General features: G+C 48.5%; 2 protein-coding genes across 3 annotated transcripts; one reads left to right on the forward strand and one right to left on the reverse strand.

Moving 5' to 3' along the window:
- Window positions 1-296: 296 nt before the first annotated feature.
- On the reverse strand, window positions 297-5,278 carry fam114a2 (family with sequence similarity 114 member A2). Its single transcript, XM_030100728.1, has 14 exons — window positions 5,059-5,278; window positions 4,205-4,435; window positions 3,755-3,854; window positions 3,577-3,678; window positions 3,410-3,501; window positions 3,199-3,333; window positions 2,959-3,123; window positions 2,772-2,895; window positions 2,614-2,699; window positions 2,437-2,529; window positions 2,095-2,225; window positions 1,907-1,979; window positions 1,416-1,469; window positions 297-1,244 (listed from the first exon to the last, which is right to left on the reverse strand). The coding sequence occupies exons 2-14, from the start codon at window positions 4,409-4,411 to the stop codon at window positions 1,140-1,142; spliced, it is 1,467 nt and encodes a 488-aa protein (XP_029956588.1). The 5' UTR covers window positions 4,412-4,435; window positions 5,059-5,278; the 3' UTR covers window positions 297-1,139.
- An 861-nt stretch (window positions 5,279-6,139) lies between these two features.
- On the forward strand, window positions 6,140-8,695 carry LOC115395267 (microfibrillar-associated protein 3-like). 2 transcript variants are annotated; one of them, XM_030100729.1, is made up of 3 exons: window positions 6,140-6,248; window positions 6,935-7,214; window positions 7,868-8,695. In XM_030100729.1, exons 2-3 carry the CDS (start codon window positions 6,977-6,979, stop codon window positions 8,626-8,628), a joined length of 999 nt encoding a protein of 332 aa, XP_029956589.1. In that variant the 5' UTR covers window positions 6,140-6,248; window positions 6,935-6,976; the 3' UTR covers window positions 8,629-8,695. The 2 variants fall into 2 exon arrangements, with proteins under 2 accessions (XP_029956589.1, XP_029956590.1); XM_030100730.1 differs by having other exon boundaries at window positions 6,154-7,214.
- The last annotated feature ends 12,275 nt before the right edge of the window (window positions 8,696-20,970 follow it).

The following is a 20,970-nucleotide window of genomic DNA, read 5'->3' on the forward strand; positions in this document are numbered from 1 at the left end:
TATAGTTGCAAACAGGGGATTTAAAAAGTCCACATTTTTATTTCAGTTAAATGTTGCTGCCTCATGATCCGTGAATGTGTTGGATTTGAAATAAATGATCATTATTTACAGATTTAGTCCTTTCTAATCATTTCTACCATTCACACTGAGCACAATGAGAATGTTTAAGTAAACGTGCTGCAACTTCAAAACGATTAAATCCCGTTCAGTCTGTCCTTCAGATGCTCTTTGAGGATCAGAAATGGAGAAACGACTGATTTGGGTTTGATTGTCAGGAAAAACACAGACCGAAGCGCTGAAGTCAAAACTCCAACAAGACCTTTATATGAAAGCTTTAATCAAAACAGTCTCCAAAAATAAGACTCCACAACACACAGCTGTCAGCGTTTGGTTATACTGATGGCAGGAGGAAACACCTGAGGTTACACTGCGGTTCTAAACTCGAGGCCCGGGGCCCTGGGAGGAGACACGGCCTGCTGCTGCTTCTGAGGATGAGCGGCTTCGCTTCGGCACAGGACGAAGCTTCCTGTTGTTTGAAAAGTAGCGACGAGGAGGAGATGAAGACAGAACACACTCTTCACCACCAGGCTGATGGCTTCATCTGGGGTTCAGGGCCAGAGGCCTGAGGTCTGACGTCTCATCTGACTGACGTGAGCACAAAGTACAACATCAGGCTGCACATCTGGAAACATCCTGGAAGCTCCGAGATGATTCAGACCAGAAGCCTCCAGGAGCTCAACACAAACACTTTCCTTTTCTTTTCTCAATATTTTCATTCCTACCATTAATTCTTTTAAAAAGCTCCAACAGGAAGACAACTGAGCTGCTGCGTAACTTAACTTGTAAAATCACAACATGAACCCAAGCAGAGCAGCTTTAAGCTCGATCTCCATCAACAGGTTTCCTGAAGTGATCCATGGAATTAGAAGGGAATTGATGAGGCTTCATGATGTGTTGCGGTCTGCAGGAGCAGATTCCACGTCAGACTCTCTTCCTGGTGGACTTCTTGTCAGTATTCTCCAGACGTGTGGCGTGAGCTCCGGTTCAGTCCAGCTGTGCTGGACAGCCTCCTCCAGTCTGGACATCAGAGGCAGGGGATCGAACCGCAGATCTGCAGGAGGAGCTGGGGCTGAACCCCGTCAGGACTGCTGGTCGGCCTCGGCCGTCCTCTGGATGTGGGCGATCTCCAGGATGGGCCGGAGCAGCTGGAAGGCGTCCTGGACGTACGACGCGCTGTTGGACGCCTGCCAGGAAACGCCACAAACTTTACTCACAAACACTCCTCCACTGGACTTCATACTGAACGACTGGCGGATTGGAGCCTGCTGTGTTCCGGGTCCGGCCCGCGGGCCTCATGTATGACACCGGTCTTAAAGTGACAGAAATGTGATGTGGCGCAGCGGCGAGAAACAGACCTCCAGGAAGACTCCGGTGATGAGCGGGTTGAGGACGTCGGCCTTCTCCCTGGACTGAACACAGAGGAGAGAGGGATGACCGACCTGCTGGGCGTGTGTGTGTGTGTGTGTGTGTGTGTATGTACGGGTTTTTCTATGCTTGTGGGGACCAAATGTCCCCACAAGGATAGGAAAACCTGCACGATGTGCCTTGTGGGGACATTTTTTCCGGTCCTAATGAGAGGAAACAGTGTTTTCTTGACCATGTTGTTAATGAAAAAAGTAAAAGGTTAAAAACATTTCTTTAGGGTTCGGCTGTGTTGTGGCCTGGGTTAGGGTTAGGGTCAGGGTCAGGGTCAGGGTCAGGGTCAGGGTCAGGGTCAGGGTTAGGAGTTAGACATGAATGGGAGTCAATGGAAGGTCCCCACAAGGATAGAAATACAAGACTGTGTGTGTGTGTGTGTGTGTGTGTGTGTGTGTGTGTGTGTGTGTGTGTGGAGTGGCGCTGTCACCCCGGCCGCCGTCAGGCAGGACGTGAACTTCCTGGACAGCAGGGAGATTTCTTTACACAGCAGCACGGTCAACCTGAGTCAGAGAGACACCCGGTCAGCGCCTCCCCGCCGCCGCCCCGCCTCCCCGCCGCCTCCCCGCCGCCGCCACCACCACGCCGCCTCCCCATCGCCGCCGCCGCTCCTCTTACCGCGTCAGGACAGCTGCGTCGGCGCTGCCGCCGCCGCCGGCGAACAGGGTGGTCTCAGCCAGCTTGTGGAAGAGCTCGATGGACCGAGCCGTCAGCTCCGCCAGACTCCTGATGGCCGCGGCGTGAACCTCCTGAACACACACACACACACACACACACACACACACTCCTGAAAGCCACAGACGGGGCAGCACACATGAAGTGAACCCCATTCACACACACATCCAGGCCGTTCAGGACACACTCCACTCTCAGGTCTGCGGTCCTGGACGCGCCGGAGCGTCAGCGTCTGTCCCACACACACCGTTTAAGTAGTGAGTGTGTGTGGTAAAAAGCACGTACGTCCACAGAGTGTGTGTCCTGCTCCTCCTCCTCCTGCTCCTCTTCGTCCTGCCGGCTCATGGCGGCGATCAGGCTGCAGCTGCTCCTGCAGGCCTGAGGGACGAGGAGGAAACACACCGTCAGCGTCGGCGCAGACGGACGGACGGCCTGGACGCTGCAGCTCTCCACCTCCCGTACCGTGCTGAGCTTGGCGGCCGTGGCGGAGACTCTCAGACCCTCCATGGCCTCCAGCAGCTCCTTCTCGAACTCCGAGCCGTCTGCGTCTGCGGGTCAAACGCCACAGTGAGCCGCTCGCCGCCCGCCGCCGGCGTCCTGCTCAGAGGACAGTTTCTCACCTTTCTTCTCGTCCACGTCCTCCTCATCGAAGTCCGCGAGGGAGAAGGAGTCCCTGATCCGTTCCAGCTCGTCTCTCAGCTGCAGCAGCTCGTCCCCGGACAGCGTGGTCAGCACCGACTTCACCTGCAGAGACAGCAGCCGTCGGCCATGTTGGCGCCGCGCTCCTCAGAGCAAACGGCCTCGTACCTTCGACTCGCTCTCCCGGGAGAGCAGCTCCAGAGCTTCCAGGTGCGACAGGCCCTGAAACTCATCGAACAGCACGCCGTAGTGAGCCACCGCCTTCCTGTCCGGGCGGGACGCGTCCGTCTCCGCCGTCTGCAGCTCCTCACGCTCCTTGGCCTCCCTCAGGACCTGTGGGTCCGGGACAGACGCGGCGTGAGACGGAGAAGGCTCCGGGGGAGCGGGCGGGAGCGGGGCGAGGATCACCTGGGACAGCGTGGCGTTCCGGACCATCAGGCCTTTGGTCTTCTTGAAGCCCGGGTCGCTCTCTGCGATCACGTCCATGGTCTTCTTGCCGATGAACTCCAGCGCGTCCAGGCCGCCCGTGATCACCGTCTTGCCCTGCGAGGCGAGCCCGGCGGCGTGAGTCGACGCTGCGTTCAGGGACGGCGGCGTTCTGGATGCGGCCTGTACTCACGGTGCTCTGGACGACGCTGCTGAGGGAGGAGAACATCCCCATGGCGCCGTGGGCGGCGCCGTCCGGCTCGCCGCTGGCCTCAGCGGGAGAACCTGAAGACAGGACACGTCCGTCTCAGAGAGGCTGCGGCGTCCGCTCCGCTGGCGTTGACGCCTCCGGTCACTCACCGGCCTGCTGCTGCTCGTCCTGCACCTGCGCCGACAGCTCGGTGGGACTGGGGATTCCCAGGGACGTCTCGGCCTTCTCGATCACCTGAGTCAGTCCTTGACCTGGACACAGCAGACAGGTTGGACAGCGGCACATAACGGCGGTCCCTGCAGGGTGCGGCAGCTGGTGAACACTGACCCACGGTGGCGACGGTGGCCGTCGCTGTGGACAGGATGGATTTGCCCCAGCTGCCCCAGTACCCCCACCCGCCCGGGGCCACCGTGGACTCACTGGACGTCTGTGGGAGGAAATGAAAGGACGGAGCAATAAAGACAGCAGCCGTTATCTTCGTCCACTAAAAGCAGCAGCTCAGCTTTAAGAGTCAATATGTACCGACTGAAGATAACCTTATCAGCAGCGCTGCTGAAAACCCAGCCTCCTTCACACAACAACCACCAGAGAACAGTTCCATTTTCACACAGAGGACGACTGCTTTCAAATCTGAGATCTGTTTTCAGTGAAAAACACTTGAAGGGTGCAAACGGGACCTCGCTGTGTTACTAGAGGTGGAAGATGCTCTATAATCTGGATGTCAGAGGGAGGAAGTTATAGCCAGATCAATATGCCGGTATTGGTTGTCCTCCTCACCGCTGCTGGCTGCTCCTCTGTTTTCGGCGTCTCCGGCTCTTCAGCGGCAGGTTTGGGTTCCGGTCTCCTCCGGGCCCTCCTCGTCGGAGCCACGTCGGTCGAGACGTCAGGTGTGGTGGGGGGCGAGGAGCGGTCCGGGCTCTCAGAGGGAGGGACCTCCACCCCCGCATCCTCAGCCGGGGGGCTGGAAGCTTCACTGTCTGCCATCTTTTCAAATGTCACGGTGCATGCCTGCAGATTACAGAGGATTAAAAGGTGTTCCACACTTGGCTGATATTCTAACAGCAATACCCACTAATAACGGGTGGAATCACAGTATCAACCAGGGAAGGTGATGATCACAGCGCTTGGTATTCATACCTGCTGCTTCTTCATTAACCGTCTGTCTCACTACAACCTCCACATCTGTAAACCTAGAAAGCTTACTGGCCACCAGTGGTTCTAAACCTGATCAGAGGTTTGTCAGTGTTCTGCTTACCGAAATAAATATATACTACACACTGATTTAGGTATATTCATAAAATTAGAATTGTGGAGGACAGTAGTTTTAGAGAATAAACTGAGGAATTCAGACACTTCATGCATGTTTATGAACCTGTTGAAAGGACACAACCAGAGATTATAACATGTGAACCAATCACAGCACTGAAACCAACAGAACAACAGGGACCCACGCTGAATGCTGTGACTATTATTGTTATAAACAGATGTTTGTAGACATTACGAAGTAATGATCAACAACTACTTCTCCGTGTGTATGATAGCAGTCTGCTCACAGAACTGCTGGCTGTGTTTAAAGCATTTTCAAAGTGATTATTTTAAAGAATAAGTATTTCTATTTGCTCTACAGTCACCTTTCCTCCAGGGCAGCTGTTCGATGCTAACAGCTAGCGACTCTTCTCTGCGACTTTTCCTTCAATTTGCAGCTCTCTGTTCAGTGTCAGCTTTGTATTTCAGCTCCGTCGCGTTAACCTCTCCCGAGTTCAACACTAAAACCTACAAAAACCCCGGTTTTCTGCCTCTTTTGTGTCCAGAGATTAGCCACGTCACATTTGTTTTGACCTAGCTAACGGAGCTAACCGGAAGACGGTGACAGACCTCTTCACAATAAGAACACTCATGTGCTCATACACTCGTTAACGTCACTGAAATTAACATTCTTATAAACATTTTTGTACAAAACCAAATAGACAAGTTTGAAAAGTTTTATTGGTGTTTTAGAAACCTACTCGAACTCAGACTCACAGATTTGTCTATTTAATTTTGAAAACATTCCCACGCGACTAAAACCGGAAATGGAAAATGATTAAAATCCCTGAAATGTTGCAGTTGTTTTTTAGACGCAATTAGATTTAAAGAAAACACTAAACATCATAGCATTTTCAGTTTTAATTTAAAAAAATCTTTAATTAAATCAATCAATTAATTATTTATTACTTATTATTTAATTACTTATTATGCATTTGCACATTTCCTCACTTGTTTGTGTTCTTCGAACCTCTGTAATGGTAAATCTCTCCCTGGTGAGATAAGTAAAGTATATTCTATTCTATTCTATTCTATTCTATTCTATTCTATTCTATTTATACCAAAACGAGGACTGAAACTATGTAAACAGATTTTAAAATCTCATGTAAATAAGTCTCGATGCATCTCAGATTTACTGCTAGAATATGGGATATTCAGCGTTGGCCCACTACGAATAAATAGAGTAGAAATTAAAACAGTTGAATAAGCACTATTAAATACTGAATAAATACAAAGCTAAGCAGTGGCTTTTATAAACATATTCGAAAGAAGACCCTGTATTGCACTTTCGTGGGTGAAAAAAGAAAGAAAGGAAGAAAATGTTCCATACATCAGGAGTCACGTGGCTCTTTATCACCTGTGCAACAGTTAGCCCCGCCCCCCGACTCACCTGCTCCAGGAAGAGAACTGATTTTGTCGCCTGTACATCTCCCTATGAAGGAGAAATGAGCCAAACGTCGCAGTTTCATTGAAGTAAAACATCGTTTCGTGTGGATTTAGTTGCTTTTGGCCGCAGGTGAGAATCACTCTTCACAGAAACCTTGATATTGTGCAGTAAGTCTTTGGTTTTAAAGCTTTAATTATGATAAATGTACATTTCAACATATCCAGCAGGTATAAATGCAGAGTTTAAATCTCAATATTGTATTATCTTGCACTGTCTTCTCTATATTACAGCTGTTTAATTTGAATTAAGACAGTTCTATAGGTTTTACCTTGACAGTGGCCTGGTGACTGATTTTAATTCAGCATTATTGCAAGAATTCAAGTGATCTTTCCAGAAATGTAACTCATGAACAGTAATCTGTAGTAGATGTCTTCACTGGACGTGGTTTGTGTTGTTTGTCACTGTTTATGTATATATCTTTGCTTATATCTGATGATGAATTTTTTTTTGTGTGAAGTCGTGATTTCAAATCAAAAAATAATGAAAGAAAGGGATTCTTCACTGGATATATGACTTGTTTTCCTGCTTTCACTAGTCTGCTGGAATAAGAAACCCGCAGGATTTCTAAAGTGTTGAGCAAAACGAATTAAATCAATAATGAAAAGCAGTTATTTAGGAACACAAGTGACTCTTCTTCAGCCTTATGACAACAAATAATTAAAAAGCCAGTATTTTAGGACTGTTTGTTGCACAGCTACTGCATGACAGCGCGCTCTGCTGCGGACGTGGAGCTGTTGACTCGTCCTGTTTTCCAGGTTTGTCTGGTTTCGGCGTGAGCTGAAGACTCCTCCCTCGACATGTCTCTGCGCCTGTCGCACACGGTGCTGCTGCTGCTGCTGCTGCTGCGGACAGCAGAGGGAGGTCACAACAGGTCAGAGGTCGTGACCGGCGCCTGGAACGCCAGCGTCCAGGAGAGCAGCAGCCACATGGTGGTGAAGGAGGGCTCCAGTGCGCTCATCCAGTGCAACGTGACCGGGGTGCATGGAGATGTGAAGTGGTTCAACTCCAGAGGAGCGCTGCTGGACGAAGAGGCAGGTGAGGAGATGAAGTGGTGAACAGCAGGCGGATGTTTCTGCAGCACCGTCCGGTGTTTCACTGTGAGGGAATTCAAACGACAGTCACTTCAATTTAAGGTGTCCTGAGGTTTGACGGTCCGTGTGAATGACTCCGACTGAGGTGAAAGAATTTCTGACTTTAAATGAGAAAGTTTCATCACGTCTGGAGAGCTTGAGAAAACTCTGACCTGTGTCTTATTTCATTATATCTGACATCTACTGTTCACAATAATGACAGAAATGACAGAAGTTCAGAAAAATAAAGCAGAAAAAAAAACACAGAAACAAACAGTTAAATGTATGTAATACGCAGTATGTGATTTAAAGAGACAGACCTACATGTAATCAACTCTACTTTTCCATCTATGAGTCTGTTGAAGATTTGGGCAAAAACAAAAATCTTGATTTTGTGCTACATTTTGTCAGAAATTGCAATAAATTTGTAGGATTTTAGTTCTTTTCGAGGTAAAATGTTGCAGAAATCAACTAAAATTACCAGTCAGTTTTGGATGTGATTCATGCTTTTAGCATAAAGCTTCAAAACAACGTGGAACTTAGTTTAAATCTGACTTTCTGTAGAAGCAGGCTCGGAGGAGACTGAGGTGACCGTCTCTCTCCGTGCTGTGGCTGCAGGTGAGAAGTGGCAGATTCCAGAGAAAGGCATCCTGAACATCACGGCCGTCTCCTTCGAGGACCGCGGCCGCTACACCTGTGTGGCGTCCAGCGGCGCCGGCGTCACCACCAACTACACCGTGACTCTGCGGGTGGCGTACACGGACAGCGGGCTGGGCCTGTACTTCGTCATCGTGTGCCTGGCGGCCTTCGCCGTCACCATGGTCCTGAACGTGGCGCGGCTGTGCATGGTCAGCAGCCACCTGAAGGAGACCGAGCGCGCCATCAACGACTTCTTCCGCACCGAGGGCGCCGAGAAGCTGCAGAAGGCCTTCGAGGTCGCCAAGCGGATCCCCATCGTCACCTCGGCCAAGACGCTGGAGCTCGCCAAGGTCACGCAGTTCAAGACGCTGGAGTTTGCCCGCCACGTGGAGGAGCTGGCGCGCAGCGTGCCGCTGCCGCCGCTCATCCTCAACTGCCGCATGTTCGCAGAGGAGACGGCAGAGCGGCCCAACCCACCGGGCGACGCGGCGGCGAGCGGGCAGGGCGCCGGCTCGCCGAGCGCCGGCCGCAGGGCGGAGGAACAGGGTCTGCTGGCGGGAGGAAAGCGCGGCGGCGCCGGCGGCGTCGGCGGCGTCGACGTCACGGTGTCGGTCCACACGGTTTCTGAGACGGTTCTCGGCGAGGGAGACGTGGACCTGGGCGATCCAGGGCCCCGGTCACATGACGCCACGACGGGTCCCTGTGAGGCCGCAACGCCGGGGGCGGGACACGGCCCCTGAAGGTGCAAGTTTTGGAAAACTTTTTTGGAAAAATGAAAAAAAAAAAAACCCTTTGAAAACAATCCCCTGTGCTCTGACTCCGTCTCCATGGAAACGGGGGGAAGTGAAAGCTTTTGAAAACGCTGACTCCAAATAGACTATAGGAACGCTGCTACTGCACACACACACACACACACACCACAGCCGTAGTAAACAGTTGTTCTGCACATTTACACGTGTAAACAGGACTTCAAACGGACTTTTCTTGCTCCTCGTCAGCAGTTTACCTCTATTTAAAAGATTGAGACTTGCTCTCAGGGAATCTGACTCTCTGCTGTCCTTTCTTTGGTTTGTCTTTTTGTTTGAGGGTTCTCCCTCGCCGCTGCAGCGGCGGATAGAGGAGCTCATTATCCTCCTTCATGTGTCGTTTGCGGCTCTTGTCTTCGCTGCCGGTCTGCCGGCGTCCTCGGATCGAAGTGTTGCAGTGAAACGCCGGAGTTTTCATCACTCCTGCTGAGTTCCCGTCACTCAGGTCATCTCTGCAGGCACCGTCCTGTTTATCAAGGTCTGGCTTTGTTTATAGGTTTGATTTTTGCAGTAAACGGAGGAAAATAGAAAAAAATGCACATCCGTTTTGTTGAAAAGGTGGAAAATAAAGCTGTAAGTTTTATGTTGGAGCTGTGGAACAAGTCCCTGGAGACTGAACATGTTCTTACCTTTTGTATAAATATGAAGACGCGTGTGTTATATGGTGGTGTGTTTATTTCATTCAGGTGGTGAATAATCTGTCATAATGAGCCTTGTTCATCAATCAGACACCCACCTCAGAAATGGTTCCGTTACAATTATTATTAATCACTGAATTTAGCATTTTGAGCGTGCACAGATGTAAATATATGTAGGTGAAATATATATCCTAAAGCAGAACCACTAAGACTTTTTTTTTATTTTTTATTTTTTTGAGAAAGAATACGGTATAAAGATACATGAGATCAGACGGGTCGAATAGATTTTAATTCGGGGGCCACCTCGACCCAGCTTCATCTGGAGTGATCCGGACTGCAGGTAAAACTGGTAAAACGCTCCCATAATAACCTTTAAATCTGAATTTTAGCCTTTTTCTCTGTTGTGACGGAGAGTGATGAAAATGACTCCAATCTCAACGAAAAGCCAGTTTTACTGAAACCTGGTATAAAATACAGTGAACTGTCTAAAATAACTTTGTCATGATGCGTTTTTACCCTGACAGCGTGAATTTGATGCTGAAGCCGGTTTGCTCGTCTCAGTGTCGTGTTGTTTGCTTCTCGATATTTTCCCTGTAATTTTTATCCTTTGCACGGTTGTTTATTTGGCCGGTTTGGAGCTATTTTTGTCCCAGCTTTGGCCCACGGACCTCCTGTTTGACACCCCTGCTCAACAGCCAAGAGCAGAGAGAACTGAGTGCAGACAGAATCAGTAGAAGAAGAAAATCCCTTCATTTAAGACGTGTAAAGCTGCGATTTGGGCGATTCTGTTCCTGCTAAGAGGAGCTCGTGGGTGGAAATGGGTTCATGATTAAAAGTGTTCAGAAATGATTCAACTCCAAGAGGAAAACCACCGGAACACACACACACCTGGAATATCGGCTCTCGTGGTTCTCTTCGTCCCTGCTGTAGGGACGGTGGCGAGCCACACAGTGGAGCTGTTGGCTCAGACACGCCAGGCGCTCCTCCTCTGGCCGCCGCTGCCGCCGCCGCCAGCCGTCCACAGAGGTCACAGTTCACGTTCAGAGAAGCAGACGAAGGCCGGAAACCAAGCGGGAGGGATTTACTGCTGCCAGCGATCAGCGAGACGCTGCCGTCTGCAGACCCTGAAGTGGATTTAACCTCCAGGAATGTCTCGCTGCAGAGTCTGAGTGTCGCTGCGGATTAAACCGTCCTCCCTTCACAAAGCAGCGAGTCTCAAAAGAGAGACGGGTGTAATTAGTGAAAACAGATCGACAAGCCAACAAGACGACGCCTTCAGGGGGAAACTGAAGCTTCAGTTGTGTTTTGGGGTTTTCGTTCACAGGACAGATAAGAACTTATCATGGCCAGACTCTACCAGTCGAGCACGGTTTTCATTTTCTGAGTTAATGGAGGTAATAAGTGTTTCATGGTAGATCAGGGGTGTCCAACAGAAGGCCCGTGGGCCCACACCGGCCCATAAGAGGCTCCAATCTGGCCAAACCACTGAGGTAGTGGTACAACTCTCAAAGAGAACTGAGATATTTGGACTTTGGGTTGTGTTCTTCGGACATTTCACAGTTTTGCAGAGGAGGTTTCACCTCCTGTGCTGTGACACTCCTGCCATACCTGAGATTTGAGACTGTAACTCTGTAACTGTGCAGTTTCTACAAATGGCTTCAGTCTCAACATTGTCATCTCTTGGTGAAATGATTGATGACCGTTCAGTTATAGTTCTGTGCTCGCACGGGTTTCATGTGTGGGGTGTTTCTGGCCGCCGGCTGCCCGGACGCAGCCGCCTGCGGCGGATCCGGTGGGCGAGCGTCCCAAATACCGCTGACCTTGGGCCACTGTGCTGAATAAGTCGAAAAAAATCCATCCTTCTTGCTCTGGCCGTCCTCTCTGGAGGTGAGCTTATCTAAATAGAATTGATTGGCCGGAGTGATCAGTCATCCTGGAGGGCCAGGCAGACGCTCAGCAGGGGGGGGGTGGGGGTGGTGGTGGAGGGTGGGGGGTGGGGGTTCAGGATAGGACATTTCCAGCAGGCTCCGCCGTCATTGAAGTACACTCGATGAATTGATTGGTGGGAGAAGGAAACGGAGGTACCGTGCACATGCGCCAGTCATGCTCCAGTCTGTGAAAGAGTCCCACGTGCACGTGGGACTGTCTCGGCATGATTGATTATGCACACTCCCATGATGGAAGCGAGTCCACGCAACACATTTAAACCTCTTATATTAAAATCGGTTGTAAAACAGAAATCCAGGGAAAACTGCTGCTGATTCTGTTTAGTTTCCAATCAGCTGGAAGGAGGACGATGGCTGGACACAAGACGTCCTCTCAACCTCTCGTCCTCCTTGTCCTTTTGATCGGTCTACAATCCATCTATACCCCCATCAGTTCATCCGTCCATCTTCTTCGCTGATGGGAGAAGAGTGTGAGGACACGGACATTTTCATGATGACGGCTGCAGCATTCTGTTTTCCATTGAATAAATCGTCTCCTCTGTCTTTGTTTTCTGTCCTGTTTTCTCCCGGACAGCTTGATGCAGAGACATGTCCACAGACACTCGCACACAAAAAGAGAAATGTTGTCCATGAGAGAGACGCTGCTCTGCTCTCCATCATGTCTCCTCCTGCAGGGCTTTAATGGTGGAAACGGCAGAATAACTTCATCAGTCCTCGCAGGCGGCGGCTGCGTCTTCCTCCTGTTTGGCAGCAGCCGCCTCGTTTTGTCACATGAAATCCTAATTTGCACAATTAACTTCTCTGCAGCCCACAGCTCCTGGTTGTTGTGCTGCATCCTTGACCGACGCCCAGGCTGTAGCATTAAGTAGCTTTACACGGGTCACATCGCGTCACGGTGGACCTTCTGTCTTGTCATTGGTTGTACTTTTTGTTCGGTGCAGTTTATTCTGCATTGAAGACACATCCTTCATGAGTTGAAACCTTTTCAGGCAGGTTTTAAAGTAAAGCGACTTTCTTTTCACCTCCAGATGAAAATGTGCAGATGGGACTGGTCCGGGAAAGGTCGCAGAGGTTGCAGCTTCGCGCCGGAGTCCTGTCAGACAGACGGGGAACTACAGCTGACCCCCATTCTGCGCCGGGCCCCTCTGCCGCCAACGGCCCCGGCTGTCAGCCGCTAATGGGAAATAATGGCCCGGGCAACTTCGGCGAGGGTCGCGAGGGACCGGGGTGAAGGTACCGGGGTCGGCGTCTCCCAAGGACTCCCCGCCTCGTCCGACAGATGGAGGGAGGGGAAATGGGTCGGACGCTTCCAGGGAGTCGGTCATCCACGCGTCTGGAGCTAACGTCTGCAGACGGCGGGCAAAGCCTATCCGCGTCCTACGTGGTCAGTAGACGGACGGCGCCAACCTGTGGCCCAACGTGCCAACTGCACCGCTTTCAGCATTTCTGTGTAAACGGGCGTCATTCTCAAAACGGTGCCGTGTGAACGCAAAACTTTTCCAAAGCGGATGGGCAAACAGATTCATTTTCAGTTGTAAATGTCATGCATGCAGTGCACCACTAGAGGGTGTCTTGAGTCATTCCGTCTGCTTCCAGCAGCAGTCGTAGTAAACAGAGCTGCATTTCCATGCCGTTGTGTGGGAGACATATAATAAAGGCCTAGAATCACGGCGATAAAACCAGATCTGATGCCGGACGAGCGCTGCTTGATGACCGCGCTCTGACTCTTCCTCCGCCGACTCTCTGCGGATGGACTCTTAAAATATTCATATTAATCAGTTGGATTTCTACCAGCTGAACATTTCCCCTCTCAGCCACTCGTTTATGTGAAACCTCCAGGTCAGCCATCACTCCGGCATCATTCAGATCAGAGGAGCACATGTTCAACCCCCCCGCAGTCCGACTCCTCCTCGCCTCCTGGAAGACAAGACACGGCTTCATTCTGTGGAGGAGACGAGAAGCTGTCGTGGAAAACTCATCTGCAGGTTCTGAACTTCAGAGGGAGCCATTTGTTGTCCCACAGCCTCTGAACTTTGTGATTGCACTTTAGAGCTTAAACTCCATTTACACCAAAATGTTTCAAGTGAAACCTCATCTTTTATTTCAGAAAAGTTTAGCATTTGGCACGGAAACATTAATATGATGTCTGTTTCCACAGAAGCAGCAAAAATGCTGAAAATTCTGGATTTTTCATGTTGTGCCACAGTAGGTTAGTTTTAATGAACCCACACACACATGCCTGGAGAACGACACACTGTAAACTCTAACAATGGGAATACGTGGACATTCACATGGACTGCCTGGATACCAGAGAGTTCCTGAAACAGCCATGAAAACCTGCCCTAAAGATCCAGAGTCCAGGCTTTGCTGGTGTCGGTGGTCTTTCTGTGACGGCTCAGGAAACCCTCATGCTGCCTTCTGCACGAGCGCCGCTCCAAACTGAAGGTTTCCAGAAGATAACGCCGCTCGCCACAATCCAGGACCAGGAGACCTCAGGGTCCAGGTCTGAGAGGGGCCGGCTGGAGCAACACTGGACATCTGTCTCAAAGTGTAAACCGAAGAATATAGAGGTATTTCCAGAAGAGCAGGGCCAGGAGACCCCTGAGGAGGTGAGGGACTCTGGGAAACAGCTGATGGCTGGAAAACTAAAGACTAATGTGAAGATGTGACGGTTTATTCAGTTTTCTTCCGTTTCAAACACTTTCTCTGTTATTTGTTGACTTTGATGCTGAAATGTTGAGGACCAGGTTATTGAAACCGCCAAGAGTTTAGTTCTGTTAGTTTTTCTTGGACATAATGAACAAACAAATCCTTCACATCGTTACTATTTGTTCATGATAACATCTTAGATTGCTGAAAATTTAAAGGGATACTTCAACATTTTGGCAAATTGGCCCATTTAGCGCAATTCCTTAGTCATTTGGAACAGCATACTATTTTTTTTTGTGAGGGCGAGCTGTTGTTTATTCAGAGGTGAGTCGGGGAAGGTTTTCAGGACGGACACAATGGAAGTGGATGGTATTTTTGTTCCCCCTCGTCAAACTCATCAAATACACAATCCAACAACCCCAAACACTTTGGTGGACACGTTATAATCCACACATTCACTACGCTGTGGAACACCAACAAATAATATTGTAGCGTTACGACACTGAAGCAAATACTGGGAACTACTTTTTCTTTTGAAATCACTACGCCCAGACGCCATGTTTAGTAAGTAGTTCCGTCTCAGCAATCGTCGCATAAACAACTCAATCTGGTAATTTTGCATTAATATTTCACAGCGTAGTGAATGTGTGGATTATAACGTGTCCACCAAAGTGTTTGGGGATTGTTGGATTTTGTATTTGATGAGTTTGACGAGGGGGAACAAAAATACCATCCACTTCCCTTGTGTCCGTCCCGAAAACCTTCCTCGACTCACCTCTGAATAAACAACAGCTCGCCCTCACAAAAAAAGTAAGTATGCTGTTGGAAATGACTGAGGAATTGCGCTAAATGGGCCAATTTGACAAAATGTTGAAGTATCGCTTTAAAGACTGACACAAAAACGTCAAGCTTGTAGACTTTATAATGATTCTTAATCTAATTCTCAGAATCAGTGACGATGACGTGTTATTAAACTTACCGTTGCAGACGGCGCATTTCTGAGAACAGCCCTGCTTCTATGTTCATTTCTCGACCAGCATCAGGTGTGTTTGGTCACTTTCTCTGGTCTCTCATGTTCACCACGTGTGTGTGTGTGTGTGTGTGTGTGTGTGTGTGTGTGTGTGTGTGTGTGTGTGTGTGTGTGTGTGTGTGTGTGTGTGCTGATCCCTCTGTCCAGTTCCTGGATGCACTTGACTGTTTTCACACTTTGTTTCTGGCAGTCGGACTTTAAATGGACACGTCAATCAAAGGCCAAAATGTTGTCTTCCAGTAGTTTTGATCGCTGCTTTGGAGGTTTATAAATCCTTGTAAACAAGCTGTTGAACTGTTGGAAATGCTGCGTCCGTCCGACCCTCTCTGGCCGGCGTGACGGTATCAGGTGGACCTGAGCTGAACGATGTGGACCGCAGCGTGTCGCCGCAGCGGATTCCTTCACAGCCGGTTTACCCAGCAGCCCCCCAGACCTCCGACGGCAAAACTTACTTCCTGACGTTTAATCCAGAGCATCTGGCTCCCAACAGATTCCCTCATGCGTATTCAGGAGCTCAGCGGGGGGCGAGGAGGAGGCAGAGCTCCATGTTACCTCCCAGCCTGCACCTTTCACAGTTCCTGTTCTTTCTCCTCCCGCTGCAGAGGAACCACGACCCTCACTCGTTCACCCAGTCCCTCTCTCCAGGAGTCGGACCTCCGCCGCTGAGGCTCCGCCGGCGGCCCGGTCCTCGTTATGCCGGCGGGACGGGAACGCCGGCCTCCACCGCTCGGCTCCCGGCGCCGGCTCAGGCAGATTTACCGAGTGGCAGTCACACTATAAATATGCAATAAAGAAACTTATGAAATATTTATTGACCATCTTCTTCCTCCATCTTTCCCGCAGACAGGTGGGATGAGCTCCTCCGGAAGCCACCGGATGGCATTAATGTAATGACTGAGAGTTACTGTTCCAGCCGCTGTTCAAATGGAGGATTTTATCTGGGGTTATATTTACATAAATCAGTGAGAGCCGAAGCCTTCGGAGGCGGTCCTGGGCGAGACGGCGCTCATTCAGGGCCTGCCAGCGCGGGCGTCATGCGACGTGCACGGCAGCACTGCTCTGTCACATTTAGGTCATGGCAACTGGCAAGTCAATTATACAGTCTGTGCTTGATCTTCAAATGCATCGCCGCTGCAAACATGTTTACTATGCATGGATGAGAGAGAGAGAGTGTGTGTGTGTGTGTGTGTGTGTGCTGGCCTCAAAGAATACACAAGCCGCCTTTACGATGTGTTGCTTTACTGGAGCAGCTATGGAGCAGTGCAGTCAGTAAAGTTTTACAGCTGCTGTTTTTTTAGGGCTTTCGCTCCGTATAGCTGCTTTCTGCACTTCTAGATTAAAGCAGGGGGCGTCAAACATGAGGCCCGTGGGCCACAAGTGGTCCGCAAGAGGCTCAGATCAGGCCAAACCTCCAAGGAAATGGTTGAAATTTCAAATTGATTGATTGATTAAATGAACAAACAAGTTTCTTAGGAGTAGTGGACACAACACGACACTGAGACGTCTCAACATGCAGCCCTGGTCAATACTCAGAAGAAATTAGCAATAAGAGAATTCTGCTATAACTTGAAAGGAACAGAGATCTTTAAATCAGAACACTGCATTTTGACTGGAACACTGAACAATTCAGGCTTGAAATCGGAAGAATCAAACTCACGTGCAACATTTAAAAAAGCAACTAAAAGCAGCGTTTTGTGCAGAAACAAAGACCTGCAGTAGAAGTACAGTGAAGGAGGAAACTGGAGGAAGTGAGAGAGGCTGTGCAGCCTCCGTCACTGTGACTGATGGATGTTATTTGATTATTTGAGTGTGGGAGATAAAGAGGCTGATTCTATGAGTTTATACTTCCCTCTGCTCCTTTTCACTCATGACTTTGGAAACTTCTGTTGTTTTTTTTCGTCCCCGTTGTCTTATTTTGCATTGTATTGTCTTGTACTTTAAGCGATACTTCAACATTTTGGCAAATTGGCCCATTCAGCACAATTCCTTAGTCATTTCGAACAGCGTACTATCTTTTTTGTGAGGGCGAGCTGTTGTTTATTCAGAGGTGAGTCGCGGAAGGTTTTCGGGATGGACACAATGGAAGTGGATGGTATTTTTGTTCCCCCTCGTCAAACTCATCAAATACACAATCCAACACCCCCAAAACACTTTGGTGGACACGTAATAATCCGCACATTCACCACGCTGTGGAACACCGACAAATAAGATTGTAGCGTTACGACACTGAAGCAAATACTGGGAACTACTTTTTCTTTTGAGATCACTACGCCCAGATGCCATGTTTAGTAAGAAGTTCCGTCTTAGCAATCTCTGCATAAACAACTCAATCTTGTAATTTTGCATTAATATTTCACAGCGTAGGGAATGTGTGGATTATAACGTGTCCACCAAAGTGTTTTGGGGTTGTTGGATTGTGTATTTGATGAGTTTGACGAGGGGGAACAAAAATACCATCCACTTCCATTGTGTCTGTCCCGAAAACCTTCCCCGACTCACCTCTGAATAAACAACAGCTCGCCCTCACAAAAAAAGTAAGTATGCTGTTGGAAATGACTAAGGAATTGCGCTGAATGGGCCAATTTGCCAAAATGTTGAAGTATCGCTTTAAAGGTTATTTCACCGGTCTGAACCTGGACCTCATGTGACCCCTGAGCTGAAATGTGTTTGACCCCGGCTGGACTTCGTGTCGGAGCAGAGATGTGAGTGAAGCGCTGCAGGTCCAACAGTAACGCTGAAGCTGGATCCAGTCAGGAAAGACAGATAATGATCATCTTCAAACTGTTCAACTGTTTATTCTACCAAAGGTGAAATAAGGTTTCTTAACTTAGCTTTTTTCTTATTGTTGCTTTTTTTCCGATTGGAAAATGCTTCTAGAATTTCCCAGTTTGGGATTAAAAAGTATCACTCTGCTCTTCATTTGGCTTCATTCGAGCATTTGGATGTGATATAATTTGGCATTGGTTTGAGTGCTATGTTTTATGTGTTAAAAACACACTTAATCTGATTTTAAAGCATTTGGATGTTCGGGAGACCTCGGGCTCATGCTTGGTTTCTTCATCAGGTCCTGTGTTTTGACTAATCCAGTACCTGGACCTGCAGTGACAGAATACATGAGCCGAATGCTTTTGGGTTGGATTCATGTGGCTGCTCTTGGTTCTGGGAGGAGATACGGGAATGATACTGGGAGTTAAATATCCTCACAGCACCACACGCAGAGTTATTGGAAAAGTCCCTCGATTTTTCATATTTTCATTGTAAACACATTTAAATACTTGGAAGACCTGTGGAGCTGCGCTGCACAGTGATCTGCTACCGAGAAGATCTGCATGCTCAATGATTAAAGTCTGCAGTAAAACACAAAAGCGAGGAGATGGTGTGTGTTTTCAGGTTTCTATTTAATGTTTTAACTTCTACTGTAGAGCATAGCCTCTCGTCCAGGCAGGCGGGTTTCTGATGGGTCTCCTTGGCTGGTTGGACCCTGGTTGTTCGTGGCTCTCAGGTTGGGAACTTGCCGCTACTCGCAGCTGCATTGAAGACGGCTGTAACAGGGTCAGCATTTACCTCCCAGCCTGCAGGAGAGACGAGAGTCTGTAACCCAGGAAGTTCAGTGCAGTCTGACAGAAGAGACCCTTCCTCTCCTGTGTGTCACTGTGTGGTTGTCGTCACCTGGTGGCTGTGGTGTGTATGGGGTGTCTTCTCGGAGCTCTCCAGAGTCTCTTTCTGTCTTCTGCAGGTTTGGAATCTCCAGGGTCTCCTCCTCATCTCCTCTCATCTGGACGACTGAGTGACTTGGGGTTTTCGGTTTGTTTGAATTTCGATGCTGGTGAATTATCGGAGGTGTCTCCTGTCATTACTCGTCCAAACTGACAGCTTTTTTTTTTTTCCATTCTTACAAAAAGATGTGCCTCCATGTCCCTGTGAAACTTCCCCTCCCCTTATTTCACGGTCCTGGTTGAGCGAGATCAGTGGTTTGATGGGAGCAGACATCCTGCAGGATGCTTGACATGTCTGAGACGCTCCTGGGGACGGGGTCTGGTGATGAGACGTCTGCTCAGCGGGCATTACTGGATGATGCATTCAGTCGCAGTTTGAAAACTCAGAATAATCAGCCTCATTGCCAAGAATCATGGCAAATCTTTGAAAAGCTGCATTGAGTGTGAAGGTTTTACGTTCCTGCACTAGCTTAACTCCCTCACTCCTGGCTTCTCATCACTTCATCAACTGAAACTAAATGCTGACATTTGATTATAAATTCTCACAGTTTAATGGAAAAGTTTCGTTTTTTTAAATGGTCCTTGCAGATTTGCCTGAAGCTGCAAGAACTTCCTGGAAAAAGTCCTGGAGCCTCTTTCCAGAAGTTTCTGAAATTAATATAAGAATATGTTAATGCTGAGGCCCTGATGAGCTGCAAATTAAAGAAGGCCTCAAACTATGAACTACAGGCCATAATTAATGTCTGCCTTCAGCAGGGCAGAAAAGGTCACTCCATATTTCATACTGCCTCTGCAGACTCTGGAACTCTCTCTGAATGATATCAACTGAAGTGTTGGAAGAAAAGGTGAGATGGTGGAGGAGTGGTTCGCACTACACATCTTCGGTTTGATTCCGCGATCCGCAACAGAAAATACGTACATGTTAATAAATTGCTCTAAATCCCAATTTTGTGCAGCAGCGTTTTGAAAATGTCTTTTTCCACAGAAATGGTAGAAAGTTGAAGAGGATGTAGTTAGCATGTTTTACCACTAGTTGGTGCTGTTGGCTGTCTTTGTTTTAAAACTTCACACACGCTGCAGAGAACAATACACTCTAAACGTTAACAGTGGAGAACACAGACATCCATATGGACAGAACACCAGGCTGGATTGTTATCATGGTGACTGTCACCTCTAAAGCTAGCAGGTCCAGGAGGATCTGGACTGTAGGAAACACTGTTCTTATTATCCGTCTGCTGAGCAGAAGAAATATTCAGTGTAGCTGTGGTTCGCATGCGCCGTAGCAGCTTTTCAGAAAAGTTGCACTTTGTCCCATTTCCAGGAGACTGAGTCGGGGTGTTTTCAAAAACTTGGTTTTTCATTGGCTCCCTAACAGGTCCCCAAAACACTATAAAGGCTTCATGTTTTCCCTGGAAGATGTTGTGTAAACGGAGCCTCAGACTCTGTCACTCGCTCGGTAGAGATTGAGCATTTTTTCGAAAAGTTGTTTTTTCTGTTTTCCTGAAGTTGGTACATTTTTAAAAGTTGCGTTTTGCCCGTTTGAACGGAAAAAGAAAATTTTCAAAAGTTGAGTTTCAGTGGAGTCTGGCTCCATTGGCATGTAACACAATGACAGTTTGATGTTTCACTGGAAAACGTCTTGTGTTAATGGGGTAATAACTGCATTTTTTTAAATTTTAAATTTGATACTCGGTTGTTGACTTTTCTTGTTGCTCTCCTGTGAAGTTAGAAAAACTGGCGCGTTGTGCAGCTCCACATCAGCGTCTGAAATCCAAACGCAGCTGGTCTCATCCGGGATGCTGAGTGAGCTCCATACACGCATCGCTATTCAGAATCAGAATCAGATTTTCTCGCCAAGCGCGGTCACCCATACGAGGAGTTTGTTGTGGTTTTCCGCATGTCGAACTCTAAAAAATCCAAAAGTTTAGCTTTGGAAACTGTCGGAGGGTTTAGAATACTTCATTGCTGGAACTCCGCACAGCCTGAAACCTACTTCTGGAGTACGTCCAAACTTCTGCCAGAGTTTGATCTAATGAAACACTTCAGCTGTTTTTTTTTAAAATTTTTTTTTTTTTAAAGAAACGAGGAGAGCTGGCTCCTTCATCCAACATGGCGGGACCGCTGGAGTGGACTCCTGCAGAGACGATGGCTCCTGATGAGACGGACGCGAAGGCTGAGTTTGGGGATTGAAGGAGGCGGTCCTTGTGTTACTCACAGAGCTGAAGGAAAGCTGTCTTTTCCTCTTTAATGCTCATGAGACATCCTCTCATTTAATGCCATTTCTCCACCGTCCACAG

Source organism: Salarias fasciatus, chromosome 10 (assembly GCF_902148845.1).
Source record: "Salarias fasciatus chromosome 10, fSalaFa1.1, whole genome shotgun sequence".
In the NCBI taxonomy this organism is placed as follows: Eukaryota; Metazoa; Chordata; class Actinopteri; order Blenniiformes; family Blenniidae; genus Salarias; species Salarias fasciatus.